The 14,801-nt window shown below is 40.7% G+C and overlaps 1 protein-coding gene across 1 annotated transcript; it reads left to right on the top strand.

Annotated features, from left to right (window-relative positions):
• The first annotated feature begins 3,322 nt into the window (after positions 1-3,322).
• On the top strand, positions 3,323-3,775 carry LOC141632331 (uncharacterized). The gene has a single exon (XM_074444886.1). The coding sequence runs from the start codon at positions 3,323-3,325 to the stop codon at positions 3,773-3,775; it is 453 nt and encodes a 150-aa protein (XP_074300987.1).
• Positions 3,776-14,801: the final 11,026 nt, after the last annotated feature.

The following is a 14,801-nucleotide window of genomic DNA, read 5'->3' as shown; positions in this document are numbered from 1 at the left end:
TATCATTCGAAAGGATGAGATAGGTTGGTCCTACCTTAGAGAATCACTCTAGTTTTATTACCTTATAAAAAAAACATTTTCTCTGCTTTTTTTTGTTTGTTTCTTTATTTAGTGTGTGTACCCAAAAACACGACGCTGGGCATTGCAAAGCGGGGGATTATAAATTTATAATCAACTTAAATGGGTAGTTGGTTGACAAATTTGTAGAGCTGATCAAGTGCGGGCTAGCTCGTTTGGCCCAGCCCGTTCGGCCCGCTAAAATAGCGGGCTTCGACATGAATAATAAAAAAAATAAACGGTTAACGGACAAGAAAAATAGGCCCGCTAGAATAAATGGACGGGCTTGGACTAAACAAAATTGCCCACGGGTAGCCCGCTAGGCCCGCTATTAAAAATAACCTCACAAAAGTCCTCCAACCCTCAGTCCTCCGCTGTTCTATGCTATTATGATTTGTTCAGTTCATTTACATTTTCTACACTCTAAACCAATCAGGTAGCACAAATGAATACTTTACCTTATGTATTAGGGAGATTGTCAATACACTTGTCGTATAAAGATTCCCCGATAATTGACATGCTAACTACATTGTCGTATAAAGATAGTACCTTTCAAGTATCTACACGGGAATGTATGTAACCGCCAATAATCCCGCACAAAGATCAAGGCAAAAATAATTTTTTGATGTATGTATGTAGTAAACTTATCTTTTAAATATTAGTATCTTTTATTAAGTATAAGCTTTTAAAGACAATTGTTAATTTTTTGCGAGATGTAGCGATAACAAACTCATGTTTTAATAGAAACATAAACTTTTGTACTTGCTTTTAGTCAGGCCCGCGGGCGGCTACGGACAATAGAAATTGGCCCGCTTAGCGGGCTTGGGCCGTGAAATAAGGCCCGTCAAACAAATTTTTAGTAGTTGGACCCGGTCCGTGTTCGGCCTAAGTCCGCTTTTGATCACGTCTACAAATTTGCTATCTTTCATGGCTACCAAATACAGCTTCACTTTAGTTAAGCGTCAAAGTGATACTCCTAGTTAATTTTTGAAGTGTAATCAATTCTGGATTTAAAACTCCTCATCACTTTTGAGTTTTGATGGGTCGGGTAGTAATTGGACTCCTATCTTTGGGCTAAAACAAATCAGTAAGTCACCTTGTGATGTGTATATCCGTCATAAGTTTGTATCGGGTTAAGTATCACTTATATAAGTAGATAAAATAAAAGTAGGAGTCCCTAGAGAATCACAAATGTCTTGTCTTTATCTATCCAAATGGGTTTTATTTGACCTGTCACAAGCTTGTGACGGATAGATATTACCCCGTCACAAATGAAACAAATTCTCGTCTGTTTTTTTGGTGCATACATAAATTCTCATTTGAGACTGGTAAAAGATTGTGACGGAGGAAATGTCATCATTTTATGATAAAATATATGTGATACGGAGTAAATAAAAATTTGTGGGTGGTAATTTTTTTTTATCATAAAATGGTCATATTTCATTCGTCACAAGAGAGACAAACTGTGCTAAACTAACTCAACTAATCTTCCTTAAGACGAAAGTTTCCATTTTAATATCACATCATATCATATATTATATTAAAGCAGAAACCAACTGTCACGTGTCGTAAGCAGATGACTTCTGCCACATGTCAATTTCAGCTAAATTTTAACCTACAACTATTACTTAAATTAAATCGTTCATATTCCTATACCATTAAAAAAAGGAAATAATCATGTCAGTGAAAATAAGAGTTGGATAGTCTCCACAAAATCTGCATAATTGAAAATATTTTCCACAAAATTTACATAAAAAATGGCACGAATAGGATTATACATCCAGTTGTACCATAAGCATGGTACAACCAAGGTATAAGAATTCGAGCTTATATGTATTCTTTCTAAGCTAATTTAAAGTTCATGTTTTTAATGTGTAAATGGATGAGTTCAATACTTTCTAATAAAGATCATATCCTTTAACATAAAGCTTGGATACTTTATTATAAAGCTCGGATTCTACACTGTACAACATATAGAACTGGTTGTATAGTCCATGAATTGAAAAAATGGAGATATTCTTTTTTTGACTAGATCTACCATAATTAATTTATCACGCTTATCTATATGATATACGACGTATCCCATCTCAATATTTTGATAACTTTTAGATGTAATTAATAGATTATCATCAATCACTTCGTATTGGATAAAAAAAATGCTTACAATTTTGTGTATGAAATTTACCTTATTCGGTATTATTGCTCTGTATTTGCTTCTGATTCTACTATATACTTATACAGATTTGTTGAGATTTCGCCAAATCAATAATTTATATCGCAATATTAGGCGAATAAATTTTATAACTTTGTTTAGGTAACAATTATTGCATACATCTTTCACTCATTTGTTAAGATTAATAATTCATAGAACATGGTTAATTTTTATGTTAAATCGATAATCTATATTTACCAATGTCGAAGGTAGAAATAGGTCGGAGGGAGACTTCTCCATCAAATAAGATAAATAATGCATTGAAGGAGCCACACTGACAGAAAATGTAGACCGGTAAGTTGTTTAAGTTTTTTATTATTAATATTATAATTATAATTATAATTATTATTGTAATAATAATAATAATAATAATAATAATAATAATAATAATAATAATAATAATAATAATAATAATTATTATTATTATTATTATTATTATTATTATTATTATTATTATTATTATTATTATTATTATTATTATTATTATTATTATGGTTTTTGGTTAGAGGAATGGAGGTAATGGTGTCTATTACCTAGCGATCTATCATCATCTTTTCTTCTTTTTTGTGCAGAAACCTTGGTTTTGCTGCTTATCGCCATCATTTTTCCATACAACAATTTGTGTTATTGTTATTGTCTTTGTAAGTGTTGGTATGAATTTCTAAGATTTCTTTTTTTTTTATCTTGTAAGAATTTAAATATGAAACTTCTTCTGCAATTTTTTTATATGTTTTATTCGACAAAATCACACCTTTTGTCTACATTATCTTTTGAAATACGTTAATGAAATCGAACTTTTACAATAATATTTATTAGTGTGAATATATCTTTAGATTATTCTGTTGTATCCGTAAATATAGCAACTGTATAATATCGTATCATATCTTGTACCTATTATATATAGTGAATACAAGCCAATCACCCATTTCAGGGGATTACATCATAACATGGTATCAGCTAGGTTACGATAATTCCAACCTTAGTCTCCATCTCTTCTTTTCTGTTTCGACAGACTCCACGGCTGCTTTCCCCCAGTCTTCCACATCCGTCTCGATGGGTGATAAACTCGACGCTACTCCATCTCCTAAGCCTCCCTTGCACCCCGTGTTCACTGTCTCCAACATCCAACACAAAATCCGTGTTCTTGATGGTACGAAGGTCACCTATGCGTCATGGGTTCGCCTGTTCACGCTCCACGCCAAAGGCTACAAAGTTTTAGAACATATTGACGGCACGAAACTGCCTGCTCCTGATGCCGCTAACTATGGTGACTGGTGTGAGATCGATGCTCATGTCCTACAATGGATTTATGGGACTCTGAGCGATGACCTTCTTCCTCGAGTGCTTGAAGACGAATCAACGGCGTACGAGGCATGGAAACGTGTCGAAAATATTTTCCTCAATAATAAAGGGGCACGTGCTGCCGCCTTAGAGCACGAGTTTAATACAGTATGCCTTAGCTTGAGGCGTATTGTCAGCATTTGCGAGATCTTGCTGGGCAAATGAAGGACGTCGGTGCAGCAGTGAATGATCAATGATTGGTGCTACAACTCGTTCGCGGTCTTCCATCGTCATATGACACCGTCGCCACCTATATTAATCAAACCTTGCCTAATTTTGAGACGGCAAGGAGCATGCTTGAACTGGAATTGCATCGACAAACTGTCAGGGATGAACCATCAGAAGCTCTGGTTGCGACAAATTCCAATCCATCGTCTGGTTCGTTGGGGTGGAATGATCGGTCTAAGCAGCAACAAACCCAGACTCGTAATCCTAATTACAAAGGTAATAATTACATTCCCAATTACAATCCGAATTACAATTCAAATAATTCTAATTCGCGTCGTCGTGATAATCGCAATTCTAAGCCGCGGTCTGATTATGTTCCTGGTGTTACAACCGCTGCTCCCCCTGTATCGTGGCCTTCACCAGGCCCATGGCCGTACTCCTGGATCGCACCGCCTTATCCCTACCCTACTTACCCCGGGTGGGTCCAGCCTTGGCAGCAATGGCCTACCAGGCCTTCGTCAAAGATGAACAGACGCCATGGCCAAGCACACGTGACAGAGACCGAGGCCCCTCAACCCACTGACCTCGGCCAAGCATTCCAGGCCATGACGCTGCAAAATCCCAATGACAGTCCATGGTACATGGACACGGGTGAGTCATCTCATCTGACATCCGACGCAGGTACGTTAAATCCCTCCTCAAGTGCAAGTAATATTCGTTCTATTTTAGTTGGCAATGGTAATAGTATACCTGTTTGGGGATCGGGCACCTCTACTTTACCCCCCAAAGACCGCATTATTTACCTTACTAACGTACTTTATACACCCAACATTATCAAAAACCTTATATCTGTCCGACAATTTACAAAAGATAACGATGTGTCGGTTGAATTTGACCCGTTTGGTTTTTCTGTGAAGGACCTTCAAAATGGGACTACGATCTTGAGGAGTGACAGTTCTGGCGAGCTTTATCCCGTGTCATCTGAGTCTTCTGCGTCCTCCACCAAGTCTAGTCATGGTCACGGTCTACTCACCATCACTCCTGATGTCTGACACCGGCGTCTGGGTCACCCGAGGCCTACCGTTCTTCACCATCTCTGGAGTTAGTTTTTTATTCATTGCAAAAACGATTCTAGTTCGAGTCTCTGTCATTCGTGTCAAATAAGCAAACACAGACGTTTACCGTTTTATGATTCTTCTTCCGCTACTATTGCCCCTTTTGACATTATTCATGCCGATTTATGGACAAGTCATGTTTTGAGTAAAAGTAGCTACAAATACTATCTTATTTTAATTGGTGATTTTTCTCATTTTGTTTGGGTGTATCCGTTGACTGCCAAATCCGAAGTATATGCTAAATTCTCCCAATTCACGGCATACGTTCATACTCAATTTCAACGTAAAATAAAGTGCTTTCAATATGACTTAGGACGAGAATTCGATAATGCTCTTTTCAAAAATTATGCTCAAACACATGGTCTTGTTTTTCGATTTTCTTGTCCACAAACATCCTCTCAAAATTGTAAAGCTGAGCGCATGATCCGACGAATAAATAAAATTGTTTTAGCTTTTCTTTATCATGCTTCCGTTCCTCCAATTTATTGGGTCGATGCCCTCCATGCCGCAACTCATCTCCATAATATTCTTCCTACCAAAATTCTACATAATCGCTCACCAACTTCCACTCTTTTTCTCAAAAATTCATCATATGATCACTTACGAGTCTTTGGTTGCGCTTGTTATCCTAATCACTCCGCCACTAGACCACATAAACTTGCCTCACGTTCCATTCGGTGTGTCTTATTAGGCTATCCACGTCAACAACGTGGATATAGGTGTCTTGACTTATACACGGGTAAAGTATACATTTCTCGTCATGTCACCTTTGAAGAATCGATATTTCCATTCTCGGAGACCTCCACTGTCAACCCTGGGTCCTATTCCTTTCTTGAGGACTCCCATAATCCTCTTGTGGACAAGGCCCTCGGGAACTGCGTCCGCGGGATCCACACTAGGCATAATCGACTCGAGGTTCTTTCGAATCGAATTAAGACATATTAGAGTCGCCACCAAGTTTTATGGGAACTTGGAACCGTTCAAGTCAACTTTACACCTTTCATCGAAAAGCATAAAGCCAATCGACTACGAGTGATTAAAGATAAAGACTTGTACCCTATATCACTCGATTTGAATGACTCTCGTAATCCAATGGTATTTAGACGGATCCACAAACCATAGATCTTGAGTAAGGGGTGAGGGTACGTGTTAGGAAGCCCATAAGGACACCTAGCCCCGCCCGTCGATAACGGCCTCTACTAAGTCAAGTGTCGGATTTCAAACAAGGTCATAGCTACTACGATATATGATATGCAAACATCGTTTTAAACCCTAACATGTGACAACAATTTCTATGTCGTTTTAGATGCAACTAAACTAACTTTGTCAAAGTTGTAATTTAGCATGTGGGTTGATTAATCTAACAACATACAAACAAAGCAAACAAGGCTTAAGGGGGAATGGGGGAGCCGTGGGATCTACCTATTACAAACCAGGCATTTCATGCCGACACAACAATAAATTAAAGATACAACTCGATCTAAATACAATTGCTACATACGACACCATACACGACACATTACACGGCCATTCGGCCTAGGAAAACGTGCACAAAGGGGTGCCCACGGCTTACATGACTCACGGCCTTGGGTCACTCCTCATAATGTGTGCTTTCACTTAATCTTATCGAATTAGACATTGGGTCACACACCAAAGCATGCATTAGCATAAATCGGGCCATGTTGCTTTAAACAACATGCGATTTACTACGCTCCTACTTGCATTGGGGCACAACCGTCTAACTAAACAAAACTAAGGTTTTTAGAAATCGTTTGACTCGATAAAGGAGAACTAATTACAAACAAGTTACAAAACGCGACTCGATAAACACAAATTGATTACAAGATACAAACAATGAGACTAAGATAAAAAAAAACGAGAAAAGAGATACAAAAGACACGGCCCAAACACGACCTCATACACGGCTATCCTAGTTCCTAGGTTAGATTCATTAGGTTAGATGGATTTGCAAAGCGATGCGGAAAATACATTAGAAATCGATGACAAAAGAGGTCAGAAGGCTTCGCCTAAAACCGGGTGTTCTACACGGCCTAAGGGGTCAAATTAGGTCAAGTTCGCTAATTAAATTAACTCGTCGAGTGTTAAAAAGAAGGTGCTAGTCACGCACTCTTATACTAGCGAGAAATTAGGTGAAAGAGAGAGATGCGTTCATTAAGTTACAGAATTGTCGATTGATTTTAAAAGCTATGTCGAAGCACCCTAACATGTCTAATTAGGTTATTTAAATGATCGAATGTCGTCTAAATAAGTTATATGTTAACAATAAGAGGTCAAACTAACATGTGAATGGTCCTAAGGTGGGTCGAATCACACGAAACAAAGGAGGGGTCAAAAGCGAAGAACGAAGTCAGAAATCGTTTTATTAATGCCCTACCTTGAACACGAGGATATGTAAATGAGACGGGGGTGTACGACCGACTGATGTAGTGGTTTCTTTCCCATCTCAAGTCAACGCGGGTGTTCATGGTGATAGTTTAACTCATACTCGGACTAAACTAGTTTCATAGTTAATTAAACAATCGATAAACAAAAACGATAAACGAATAAAAACAAACTATAAAAAACAAACATAAAAAAACGAAATAAAAGGGAGAAAGAGGAGGATTTGATGCACCCTCAACCTACATGTATCGTTGACACCGTCTTGGGTCGTAATCGATGGTAGATTTTATCTCGAGAGGCCGTCGTCGACGAAGAAACAAAGCAAACAACACGTTTTTATCGAATCTGGACAGCAACTTTCAAACAGCGATTTCTCTCTCGTTTCACGGTGAAAATTCAATTTAAAAGATGTTTTGAAAACTAGAAAGAGAGCAGAACAGAGATATCAAAACAAACCCTGCTCGTTTTGAGTTATTGGGCACGAAAAATGAGCACAAACAGAACTGGACAGACAGGAACAAACCGCAAAAACAGAGTGTATAACACTCTGTTTTTCGAGGGATTTCGTGTACTCTCAAGGGCAATTTGGCTCGTAAATCTTTGTCTAATGTGTAGATGGATGTTATATGGTTAATTAGGAACATGAAACTCGAGTTTTGATGGAGGTTTGAAGGGAGAACGAAGGGTTTTAAAGAGGACACACAAACTGATTCTCAGTTTGTATGTCGGTTTTGTCGAGGGTTTTTGAAAGGCAATTAGGGTTTGTTTCTGGGGTTTAAAGCTTGTGAATGAAGGTTTTATGTATAGAGAACTTAGAGGAATGAATGTATGGTGAAGGGTGGGTATTTATAAGGAGTTAAAGTAGGGTAAAAGAGAGGAGAGGCAGACGGGCTCGGCTGAGCATAGCTGCTGTCCAGCAGCTTTTGGGGGGTTTTCTAGGGTTTGTATGGGGGGTTTTCTTGGTGTTTAAGGTAAGGTAATATGGGTAGGATATTAGGGTATGGGTTAGGGTTAATGGGCACGGGTTTTGGTGGTATTTGGAGCGGGTTTTGGGCTCGGGATTGAGCTGCAAAACAGGGGGGGCTGCTTCGTGTTTTTGCGGGCTGTTGGGGGTGATTTGGGACGGGATTTGGGCCATGGTTATGGGGTTCGAACTGGGGTTGGATGGGTAGAGGCTTAAGTTGATTAGTGTACTCGATATTCGTGCCAACTCGTAAAGAAGACGGGCTCAAAAACCGAGCTAAAATCGAGCTCAAAAACGTGCGGTTGAAACGAGTTCTTTTCGATTTTTAAATCGATTTTTCAAATCAATTAACACATTAAAATAAATGACTTTTCAAATCAAATATACTCATAAAATGATTTTTCAAATCAAATATTTATTTTATTTTCAATAAAATAAACTTGGGAAAATAAATTCAAAATAAAATAAAATAAATTGAATTCACCTAAAAAAAGCTATAATTTAAATATCATTTAAATTAATAAAATGAACTCACTTAAAAAAACATTAATTTAAATATCATTTAAATTAATAAAATACTTCATCGACGACGCCCATTCTACATCGTAAAACGAGCTCCAAAGAATGACAATGACAACTAAAGAATACATGTGTCCTATCATCATCGGGTGTTTGTCGGGTTCTCTATAAATTCCAATATCGACGGATACGGGTATCTACAGAGCCCCCACTTTGACTGAGGCTTGGACAAGGCGAAAGTCAAAGTATACCCCAGTCCCTCTCGACACGAGGATTCTCGGGTCGTTTATAGTCCATTAGACTTGCGTATATAAGCTCGCCAGCCATAAGAAGAGATCATACCTGAAACGTCGTTGGGGATTGACTCTTGCTTCTGTTGTGTCAAATTATCGTCATTGGTCATCGACCCATAAATTGCATAAATGGTGGGTTGAGCCTTATCCTCGGGCGCCTACGTATCCGTTTCTGACGGAATCAAACCCGCGTCGTAGTTAAGAATGCGACACTTGCCCAAAGTTTATCATCTGCTGGCATTTGTCCGAAATTCATCATCTGCTGGCAGGTGCCCAAATGGGACGGGACTTTCCGAGGAGGTTGCCGCCGCTTTCATCATTTGCTTTCAGCTACGGAATTCTTTCATTTCTTACTCTTGTATTGAATTGAATTCTGAGTGGACGTCATCCTTTTCATCTTGATAATGGTCTCTGAAGCCAACGGCTTCAGAGCCCCTAGTTTGCAATGGCTCTAAAGTCAAAGACTTTAGAGCCCCCAGTTGAAGCATATCCTTCTACATTTGAAACACAACAACGTACTAGCAATAATCATCACTTAAGCACATTTGGATCATCGATCTTGAAATTGGATCATTTGAAATACTGGGTCATCGACCCGAAAGTTGAATTTGAAAATTTTGAATAATTGGGCCAACGACCCGAATTTTGGATTTTGACATCATTTATGATGTTGGGCCATCGACCCGAAATTTGAATTTGAAACGAATCATTTGGGTGTTGGGTCATCGACCCAAAATTTGATTTTGAACTCTGAGGTTTGAACCTTGACTTGGATCATCTATCCATAACAAAAAGTTTTTGAAATTTTGAAATTTTGAAATATTTGAGATCGAACCTTGATGGGTGAGCATGAAATACGACACAGACACTCTGTATGACTCGTAAACCACGTGGGCGTAGCCCGCTACCGTAAAACAAAAAAGGAAAAAAAAACCGTAAGTGTGCACGGGTTTTAATTCAATTATTGACTTGTTGAGGGTAGAAATGTAAATTGGCCGTTCTGGCGCTCCCCAAAATGCGATGGATGAGCGAAAACCCGATGCATCATCGTGCCAAAGATCGGGTGTGAATCGGGGCGTTTAAGAGGCGCGCGGCCCAAGGCCCACACGGCTCAAAAAAATGGCACCCTAGGGGTGTCACCCTAGGTGTTTCCTTCCCTTATACTTTCTATATATAAGGATGAGTTGTATTGCCAAATTTATTCTGCTTTCCCCCCAAACTGGTGCAAATAACATAAATCATTATGAATAATCTAGCGAGTGCTATGCGAGCGTGGGAGACAGACTTCACTGGTGCGGAGAGACAAGAATTAAAGACCGCTCAACTGGCGCAATTACTTCCCTTGCGCCAGATCCGCCTTCAACCTGCGTTGTTGGAACACTGCCTTAGCTATTGGGATCTTTGTAACCATGTCTTTGCTTTTCCTGAGGGGGAGATCTGCCCTTTACCCGAAGAGTTTTCTCGCCCGGGAGGATGGGATCCGAGGCCATACCGGCTATACCAAAATTTCATTCGGGGTGGCGTGGAACGTATCTAGACTGTCTTGGCCTTTCCAGGACGGAGTCGGATGAGATAGTTACTGGTGACGAAGTCAACCTTCTTGCTATTCATCGAAAATTTTTGCATCTTGCGAAACATACTTCACTGCCAGCGTACTGCCGCAGGGCGTTTGAATTGATCATGTTACATCTTTATGTCTTCGAAGGTAGGATGAACAAGACAACTTGTGTAGGACAAGCGAAGCTTTTGTCTATTGTGTCTCAGATGGAGACGGGACATAACCCTTCCTGGATTATTCTTGCTGAAACCATCAGAGGTTTAGATGCTAAGAAAATGAACCTTGGTGCCGATTGGTCGGGATGCTCCCGTCTATTGCAGATAACAAAATCTATCCTCCTGATTTCGCATCCTTGATTGATTTTTATTTTACCACAATTCTTGTGTTATTGCCACGATTTATTTATATTTTGCCACGATTTCTGCCACAATTCTGTGTTTCTGCCCCGATTTTGTTGCATTCTGCCACGATTTTGCTTCTGTTGTCTTTTTTTCTTTTTTTTGTTCTTCGTTTTTTTCTTTCTTTTTCGTCTTTTTTCTTTCTCTTCTCTTTTTCGTTCTTTTTTCTTTTTCGTCTCTTATGGGCATTCATGTGTGGGCCACATTCCCCGTATATGGGCATTCATGTGTGGGCCACATTCCCCGTCATGGACTTCTTCCATGACTCTTTTTGCAGTTGGTGAGTCTATGCATCGCAGAAGGATATTTTGCGCGGTCTTCTTGTACAATTGTCCATCATTGGTTCTAACGAACTGAGCGGCTAGCATTCGAATAGCGCGCTTTCCGCGGTTATCCATGTCAGGTGGATACTCTTCTGATTCTTTAAATTTCAGAATAGCATGATACCAAGGTTCAGCCTCGGTTTCCTCCGTGTCTCCGATTACATTGACGTAAGGAGGTGACGATCTTCGTTCGACACATATTGGCATAGTGTCCATATGATCAGGTATGTTAATTAGAGCAGCTAGCTTTGATAGGGCATCAGCAAACTGGTTTTCATCCCTGGGGAGGTGCACGTATTTGACGTCGGCGAATAACTTTTCTAGTTCCTCGATTTTCGCTTGGTACGGGGCCAGGCTGTCGCTGCGGGTTTTCCACGTCCCGGCCACTTGGTTGATCACTAGTGACGAGTCCCCGTGTACTACAAGCTTTTTGATGCCTAACTCGAGAGCACTGTGCAAACCGAGTAGGCATGCTTCGTATTCGGCCGCGTTATTAGTGACATTAAAGTCCAACTTGATCGAAATGGGAACATGTTCACCTTCTGGTGAAATGAGTAGCACTCCTATCCCGTAACCCCTGCAATTCGATGCTCCATCGAAATAGAGGTCCCACGTATCGTTGTCTATGTGAACGATATCTTCGTCAGGAAACGACCACGTATCTACAACCTCGGTTTCTTCTATCGGGTTATCCGCCAGAAGTCTCCGCAACCGCCCTCCCCTTTATCACTTTTAGCGGTACATATTTCAGATCAAACTCGGAAAGCATTAAAGTCCATCTTGACACCCTGCCGTTTAGAACTGGTTTTTCAAACAAGTATTTGATTGGGTCCATCTTCGAATGGATGCAGACACTATGACTGAGCATGTAGTGTCGTAACTTCTTTGTCGCCCACACTAAAGCCAAACAAGTCTTCTCGAGCTGAGTATACTTGATTTCATACTCCAAGAACTTTTTACTAATGTAGTAAATTGCTCTTTCCTCTTTATCGATCGTCGTGCCCAACATCACCCCCATTGCAGTATCCGTAACTGTAAGATACAACAGAAGTGGTAACCCAGTCGTTGGTGGGCTGAGCACGGGAGGGGAAGATAGTATTTCTTTTATCTTATCGAACGCAGCTTGACAGTGATCATCCCATACGACGTGTTCCCCGACTTTCAATTTCTTGAAAATTGGCTCGCATATCATAGTTAGCCTTGCCACGAACCGGCTTATATATTGGATTCTTCCTAGGAAACCTCGAATTTCCTTCTCGGTTTTCGGGTGAGACATTTCCATTATAGCCTTTATTTTTGATGGGTCCACTTCGATGCCACGGTGGCTAACGATGTGACCCAACAGTTTGCCGGACGTGACTTCGAATGCGCACTTTTGGGGATTCAACCTCATGTTATACTTGCGCAATCGTTCAAAGAATTTGCGTAGTGTGCCAAGGTGGCCATCACGCTCCTTTGATTTGACAATCATGTCGTCGACATAAACCTCGACTTCCTTATGCATCAAATCATGTAACAACGTTGTCGCGGTCCTCTGGTATGTGGCCCCAGCGTTTATCAACCCAAAAGGCATTACTGTGTAGCAATAGGTTCCCCATTGCGTTCTGAACGCAGTCTTATGCATGTCTTCTTTCGCCATCTTGATCTGATTATAACCGGCGTATCCGTCCATAAAGGATAACAATGCGTGATTTGCCGTGTTGTCAACCAGGATGTCGATGTGAAGTAATGGGAAATCGTCCTTCGGACTTGCCTTGTTTAGATCCCGGAAATCGACACAAACTCGAACTTTACCATCTTTCTTTGGTACTGGTACGACGTTAGCCACCCAATCTGGGTATTCTGACACCTTGATGAACCCAGCTTTGAGTTGCTTGTCGATTTCTTCCTTGACTTTCAAAGACCAATCTGTGTGCATTTTGCGGAGCTTCTGCTTGACTGGCTTATACCCCGGCTTGATTGGGATCCTATGCTCTGCAATTTCTCTATCAATGCCTGGCATGTCTTTGTAGGACCACGCAAAAACATCTTTGAACTCCTGCAACAACCCAATGAACCCTTGTCTCTCGGCGGGACTTAAAGTAGTTCCTATTTTAAGCTCCTGCGGTTCTAAGGTTGTACCTACATTGATGGTTTCGGTATCTTCGATGATCGAAGTTTTCTGTTCGTACTCTTCCAACCCTTTTATCAACTGTAGAGGTGGTTCCATTTCTTCTTCTTCTTCTTCTTCTTCGACTAACTGTTCATCCTCGACCTCAGTCTCAATGTCATTATTAAAACAATCATTTTCAAAGTTTGAATTGCAATGTAAGTGAGACAAGTCGTAAGCAAACTGGTTTTTATTATTATTGATTTGGAATTGCGTGAAATGCGCTAACATTTGAGCCAACTGGTCAGAGCTCAGTGGCGAGATAGGGGTATTCGGGACAGGCCCCGGAATACCGCCATTAGGAAAGGGTGCATAGGAAGGGAAAGCTAGGGGAGGGGTATTTTCAACACCTGACTCCTTAGACTCAATCTTAGGACCTAACTCAGACTCAGACTCCGACTCAGACTCAGACTCAGAATCGGTAACATCATCTGGCTTGAACATCTCTCCTTCTCCCGTTGTCAACTTGAAAAGGAGTCCCTTGTTATCAGTCCACTTGACGGTTTTCCGCCATCCCGTGTTGGTCCTAAGAGGATCTACATCGGTGATGAGGGTAGATGGATCGAACCGCTCACTCCTCAGGATCATGCTTACCAAATCTTCGTTTGGTATTGGTGATTTCTTCTCTTCACCGAAAAGGAGACCCATGGCTTTCTCGTCATTCATTGGATCCGGTTTGGTTTCTGCGGCATCACGGTCAGAATGTCTTGGGGATGTAGTAGCAATCTTGGAATACTTCGATTCCTGGGACCATAAGGTTCTTCTTTGGGTCAAAGATAGGTTCGGGGAAGTCCATGCAAGGGAGTTCTTCCCCAGCTCTCACGAAGTGACCGTTTAGAGTTAGGTGATACGGTCCCATTTTAATATCTCGATCTTCGATCGTTCTTCCCCTCTTTTCCAGCAGATCTTTCCCAGTGGGCTCATATCCAAGCCCGAAGGTTACTCCTTTGGCTACTGGCGGTTTCAACTCGAATCTACCCTCCTTTCTAGGGTATAAAGAGAAACCGAAGTACTTCCCAGTCTTGAGAATCACCTCGCATGCGTGACTTCCCGTGTATAGATCCATATTCTCTGCTTTGGAGTTCAGCTCGATCATGTTGACAATCTCGAAACCACATGCGTCATTGGCAGCTTCGACCCTTACTTCAGAAGTAATGTCTCCTCCGCCACGATGGTGGCGTGGCGTCAATGGTGACGGTTTTGCCGTTGAGTGGGACCTTGATCTTTCGATGCAGCGTTGATGTTACGGCCCTTGTAGCGTGGATCCAAGGCCTTCCCAACAATAAGTTGAAGGATGAGCA

Source organism: Silene latifolia, chromosome Y (assembly GCF_048544455.1).
Source record: "Silene latifolia isolate original U9 population chromosome Y, ASM4854445v1, whole genome shotgun sequence".
Lineage (NCBI taxonomy): Eukaryota > Viridiplantae > Streptophyta > Magnoliopsida > Caryophyllales > Caryophyllaceae > Silene > Silene latifolia.
The sequence above is the reverse complement of the archived record's forward strand: the minus strand, read 5'-3'. Positions and strand labels throughout refer to the sequence as shown.

What these genes read in the sequence shown, in the direction of transcription:
- LOC141632331 (XM_074444886.1), top strand. Translation starts at nt 3,323, where the DNA reads ATGGGTGATAAACTCGACGCTACTCCATCTCCTAAGCCTCCCTTGCAC.